We start from the raw sequence: 6,354 nt of genomic DNA, 5'->3' as shown, positions 1-6,354 counted from the left end.
AACTCATACATAATACATAATACATAATCACAAATCAAGTTTATTTAATTTGTACAGTGATGAACGTAGAAGTCATACGTTTTCATACATTGACTTCACACATCATCACACAACTCTATTGTATGATATACTGTGGCACTTAAGAGTCAGCATGCTCAATTTCTAAAAAAATGTACTGTAGGCTACTCTAATTTCACAAATACAAACATTAACAGTCTGGTTTTCTTCAAAATAATAGGTATTTTTTTATTAGCAGTCTTGCGTTATAACCCATAAACAACAAACCTTTGTTTCTGTTCCCTCAAAGAAATAAAGAATGCATTTTGTTTGTCCCAGTGCAGCACAGATGGGACATGTGTTACTGATCATAGATATATACAGACAGTTATCTACAATGCCTATAGGCGTATTGTACATACAGTTTCAGTGCAAGCAAATTTCACATCACAGTTTGTTGACAAACATGCTTATTTTTGTGCAAGTTCCTTTTGAATTTGACTTTTTCTAACCCCAAAGTTTAATTTACCCCATGCTCAGATTCAGTCATTAGTGATATGTTAGTACAAAGGGAATAGGTAAAAGAGAAATGTGTGAATGATATAGGAGTTATGTGTCTCTGTGACCCAAGGACATGGAATTTAATGATAATGTTCTCTTAAAGTTTATCTGAGGACAAAAGATAGCATTGTAACTTATTGTATTCAAGTATATGTAACAAAAACACTGCACATTTTCTTCAGGAAGCTCTCTTTTTGTAACTAACTACTTTCAAGAATCTATTGCAGCTATAATGGGCAGCTTAAGTCTCGTGCCAGTAGATTTGGTCAGCCTGTTTGGGAGTAGGTGGTAGAGTCGTGGATTTCCTCATATCACATTTTCAAACAACTGCATGGAGCTCATAATGTTTTCATCCTGTAAAGAACACCAGAATATCAGTATGATAGGTGAGCGGCAGGTGCAGGCACACATTTTCTTTTTGACACAAAGCTGTATATATATATATACATCTTGACATTTTGGAAACTGCCAGTATTGTCAGTTAATGTTATCTTGAGCTTGGCTCAGTCAGGACCGTAGCTGGAGGATGTTGCCTATTGTGGATGTTTTTGGTTGATGGGAGAAACCGGAGTGCTTGGAGGAATCTTATCTTATCTTAAACCCTGTTGAACCCATGACCTTCTTGTTGTGAGGCGAGAATGCTAGCAACTGTGCCACTGTATGGTGTAATCAAACTTAACAAATTCTCCCTGCTTGTGATCGGTGTTACTGTGTAAAGTCACCTTCTGACAAGTTTCAATGAACTCTTCAATTGTCACAACACCATCGCGGTTTCGATCCATTTTCTACATTAAAAAAACACACAAAGTACAGTTAGGATCGGTGAAAATAGCACATCCAAATGTGTTAAGTTCTGTACAACAAGAGGAGGGGGAAACCTGGAAGAACTTGTCCACGTGTTCTGAAGGGGCATCGTCCCGCACACAGGGGTAAGTGTACCGACCCATCATGTCGTAGATGGATTTCATAATTGCTAACATTTCCTGAAAAGTTTAGTAAAACGTTATCAAAATATCCAATATCCTAGGGTTTTCACTTTTGATTATTTTTGCAGTTATTAGGCCCGAGCGCCACAAGCTGGCGAGAGGCCTATTAATCTCGTAAGGCCGTGCAAAGCACGGCTGCGAAAGTGCGCACGTAGTGCGCACGAAATCGAGCGCGAAGCGCTCGCCCACTTCCAAACACTCACTAACGCACTCCTTCACTCACGCACGCCCCGTGCATACTAATTAGTAGTAGGAAAATGGAACATTACCGTTGTAAACGTTCAAACCCCGTGCAAAAGTACTAAACGAGCACTTTACATTGAGATGACGACCGCGAAGCGAAGCGGTCGTCATCCCCATATAAAGCACTCATTTGCGCTAAGTAGCTCACGAATACGTTCCCCATCTCTTGCATGTTCCGTGCATATAAGCATGTAATGCAAAAATTGAACATTATTACTGTATAGAGGGCCAAAAACACAAAGTGGGCGGAGCCCACTCAAAATTAACGAAAGTACCCGTCAGTGACCAGGGACCCACACCATGAGGTAGCTTTCCGAAAATGTATAGTTTATGGTATTTGAAAAATGGGAAACATTGTTTTCGCATCGGAATATTATTCTTTCTTTCTTCTTTCTTCTCGGGACAAACCCCCCTATTTTTCACCCAGTGAACATTGACGAAAAGTCACAAAAATTTGCACACCTCTAAAAATCGTGCCTCTCTACATTCTGGCTATTTCCCTTTTCTAAAATAAAAAAATTGGCGCGTCAGCGCCCCCAAATGTACCAAAAATGCATTGAGAGATAGGAAATGACCCAAAACAAATCTGATCGTAGAATCATGAAATTTAGCGCAGAGGTAGATGGTGACAAGAGAAGTAAAAAATATTATTACGGCAACGCCTTCCGCCCAACCAAATGTCGGCCATATTGCTTCAAAAATGGCTAAGCATTACTTTCCAAACGTCGTACTTTTACGAACTCCTCCCAGGGCGTTGGCCCTGAAAAGCTGAAATTTGGTGAAAATGCTACTGAGGAGTGGGACATCAAAAGTTATTCAAATTACATTGATACCTCTCACGGTCTCTGTGCGGCGAAGCCGCAAACTGTAGCTAGAATTTCAGAAATCTCCCAAATTTAACATTTCTGCCGTTTGCGCAGATAAAGTCCGAATTGCGTCAAATTAGAATCAGTTGTTAAACTCTTTGCCCTAAACCTACTTGAGGTGAAATAAATTAATTTGGCGCCACAGCGCCCCCTACAGATTTTATATGGAGGTTAAATGTTTAGTTTTGCGAAATTATATGAAATTTGACACACAACTCAATTTTGGCATCCCCATCAAAAAAGTCAATGAGACCCATGTCATAATTGTTATGGCGTTGCCGTAGCGATGACCGAAACCTCCCATGTTATTCCAATGGGGAAATCGCCAGAACATGTTTACACCTTAGACTTTCACGAACTCCTCCCAGGGCGTTAGCCCTATTAACCTGAAATTTGGTGAGACTCATCTTCAGGGGTGGACCATCAAAAGTTATCCACATTTTTATTCAAAGAGTCACGGTGTCTGTGCGGCAAAGCCGCACATTTTGCCAAGAATTCAAAATAAAATTGCTTTTTGATGGTAAAACAAAGGGGAGAAGATGTGACAGCGTCACAGATTCAGCAGTAGGCGTACTAAAAGGACAATTGGGGCGCGTTAGCGCCCCCCTCCTCTTGCGGCGTGGCGGCGTGGCGGCGGCTGCGTGGCGAGGGCCGATCATTGCCGCTTGCGGCTATATTTGATTCTTATTTTCAATGGGGCTGTGGAGAGATCGTCCCTCTTCTGAGTCCAGCCCTATTCATTATAATTTCATTTTGATGGTTTTAATCTGCTCCAGGAATATGAACAAAGCTGTCTGGTCTTCATCTAGAGATCAGTTTTACTCATAAAGTATGACATTTGTTTTTCCTTTACAATCTAGTCTAAAATAATTGCAAAAAATATTTACACCTTCTGATATTATTTAGTGTAAAGCAGTTTCTGTCCTTTGTGCTTTATCCAAATGAATCAGGAGACACTGCTGTTTGTGTCAACAGAACATGTGATGTCACACTTCAATCCTTTAGCAAGTCAAACAATTATATCTGTTCTTCACTTGAGATGTTTCATAACAAAGTAAATAATGTTCCAATGTAAACCCTCCAAATAAAAATCTCTTTTCAACAAAATCACAAATATTTGTGACAAAAGTATCTTGATAACGACACTCTGACATTATTTCAATCCAACAGAAGTGTTAAAACATGTTTTTAAACAGTAGTTTAATAGTTGGGATTAATTATCATGTGAAATGTCTGTCAAATGAATCACAAAATGACACTTACACTTACACTAATCTTACACTCTTGGTATATCTTACTATATAAACAGTGTTGTAGAAGTTTTCAGATTGTCTATGAAATTGTGGATGTAAAGGATATAAAGGGTCTTAAGCGGTAAAAAAATATTCACCCTCAATACACAAAGGTCAACACAGAATAATCTTTGAATGTTCAAGCCCATGACCAGAGGAGGAGTGTGACTATGGAGGCCAGTAAAGCTCCAGTGAGACAGCATTATGTCAGAGATGGACAATGATCCTGTGAGGCAATGTTAAATGAGGAAAGGATACATTTTCTAAGTTATTTTACAAAACAAATTCACAATATTGTCTACATTTTGATATATTGCCCACCTCTAATTGCACTTAATAATTAAACTTATTTTCCAGCTCATGGCATCTGCTAAGAGTCCAGTTATAGTGCAGATAATGATGATAATGATGCCAATTATCAAATGAGCCATTGATTATTTCAATATGGATTAGCCACAGTGCAATCATTACAACCCTGCATTGAACAGCAATTCAATTCAACTGCAAATTCCTACAACAACTGCACTGAGTAGATAATATTGTATCAGATTATATTGTTTGTAATACAGATTGTGATGTTCTTCTCACAGTAACAAGACATGACACAATTGTACACATGAATCAGTTTAATCATTTACTGTGGGGGACAGCATGTACCTCTTTGGTGATATATCCATCTTTATTGATGTCATAGAGATTGAAGGCCCAGTTGAGTTTTTCTGTGACGGAGCCTCGGAGCAACACAGAAAGCCCAATGACAAAGTCCTCAAAGCGAATGGATCCATTACGGTTGTTGTCAAATGCGTTGAAGAGAAAGTGAGCGTACGTTGTTGCATCTGTGCCACCAGGGAACACAGACTGTTATTTAAGTCTTTTCAGAAACAAATCTTTATGTTATTTTCATATTTTGGACCTAACCTCCTTGGGGAAAGAACTGAGCATAAATGGACTTGAATGTTTCCTCATCAACCAATCCACTCGGGCACTCCTGGAGGGACAGAGAAAAAAGCATGGCAACCTTATTTACTGTCCGAGGTGATTTCAAAAGGGGTTATTATTGCAATCAAGAAACAATTTTCATTTAGAAATGGTGTATATACACTGTACACTTCAGAGTTCAAGCTATAAAGTTATGTTAAATTTGCAGATATTCTAACAACAACAAAAATATGTATAAATCCGGTTTACACGTGTATGGCTAAAATAAATCACAGCGGTGCACTATGTAACATCTCTGGTGGAGGTTTCTCACCTACTTGTCTTTGTGGAGATGGCTTTTCTTTGCCTAATATTCCCCAGTATTAAAACTTAAATTGAATCCATTTTGCATTTTTTTCTGTTACACATGTTCTTAACTTAATGTTGTTAAACATGCATTGACCGGAGTCGCCTCTTCAAGCTCCACAGATCTGACCTGTAAAGGCCAATTCATACTTCATAAGAAGCAAGATTTTTTTTCTAGCACCTAAAGCTGTAAAAACAGAACAAACTTCTTGTGGGCTCAGACATTTCATTCTTCAGAAGTTGTGCTGCCTTTACCCCGCCCCCTGTGAACTCAAACAGCTATTGCTATGGTGTTTCTATGGAGATTGCCAACAGTTCAGTGGATAACTGATATATGTTCATAAAAAATTCTTGCAGCTCTAGATGTTTCTTATGAAGTATGAAGTGGCCTTGCCTGTCCTGCTTCTCTGGAGATAAATACGTTTAATGATATACTGTGGAACATTCAAGGCAATAACCTCTCCATGGAGCCAAACAGGCAGCAGAAACCTCTACAAGACAAATATGAATAGTACACGTTTGAATTTCCTTTTCCTATTGTATACACAATGCAATCAGCAGAAAACAAAAAAGTGGTATTGGCTTTTCACATGATGTCATCAACTTTAGCTGGGTGTGAAGGTGTCTGGAGTCATTGCTCTGTCTGAAGCTCTGTAACTCAAGTTAGACTAGAATTTTTGTTTTAACACAATCTGACCATAAAGATCTGATTTAGTTGAAATTACAACAGGTGTTGTTGGCCCTCAGTTCCACTGTTAGAAGTCTCCCAGATTATAAACTGACTCACAAGTGAACTACCCCCCATCCCAACCTGGGTGTGTCCCAATTTTTTTCTTTTGAAAATCTGGTCACCCTAGACATAATAAATAATAAACAAAATATTTGTAATATTTAATCTTTTAATAGATGATAGTATAAGATGTGAGAGGCAGTTAGCTAATCTACTGCTGCTATGCACTGAGACCATAATATATTTTAAAATGTTTTATTGGTCTACAAATCTACTACGGTAGAGGCCCAAAGAAATATGCTAAAGCACTTATGAGTTGTCCTGCTTGACCTGACTTAATAAAACTCTGTTTGTCTTTTATGATCAATATATAAAATAATAAAAATAAATAAATA

The 6,354-nt window shown here is 38.3% G+C and overlaps 1 protein-coding gene across 3 annotated transcripts in view; it reads right to left on the bottom strand.

The window, feature by feature from the left end:
* Nucleotides 1-22: 22 nt before the first annotated feature.
* Nucleotides 23-6,354, bottom strand: part of kcnip3b (Kv channel interacting protein 3b, calsenilin) — a 30,294-nt gene continuing 23,962 nt past the window's right edge. For all 3 annotated transcript variants that reach the window (XM_072433271.1, XM_072433272.1, XM_072433273.1), the window contains 5 exons: nucleotides 4,864-4,933; nucleotides 4,603-4,781; nucleotides 1,437-1,541; nucleotides 1,281-1,343; nucleotides 23-912 (listed from right to left, as the gene is read on the bottom strand). In XM_072433271.1, coding sequence (XP_072289372.1) covers nucleotides 865-912; nucleotides 1,281-1,343; nucleotides 1,437-1,541; nucleotides 4,603-4,781; nucleotides 4,864-4,933 — 465 coding nt within the window. In that variant the 3' untranslated portion in view covers nucleotides 23-864. The remainder of the gene's footprint in view (nucleotides 913-1,280; nucleotides 1,344-1,436; nucleotides 1,542-4,602; nucleotides 4,782-4,863; nucleotides 4,934-6,354) is intronic.

The sequence above is a fragment of the Eucyclogobius newberryi genome, unplaced genomic scaffold (genome assembly GCF_026437365.1).
Source record: "Eucyclogobius newberryi isolate DKJ021-1_F unplaced genomic scaffold, fEucNew1.0.hap1 SCAF_6, whole genome shotgun sequence".
NCBI lineage: Eukaryota > Metazoa > Chordata > Actinopteri > Gobiiformes > Gobiidae > Eucyclogobius > Eucyclogobius newberryi.
The sequence above is the reverse complement of the archived record's forward strand: the minus strand, read 5'-3'. Positions and strand labels throughout refer to the sequence as shown.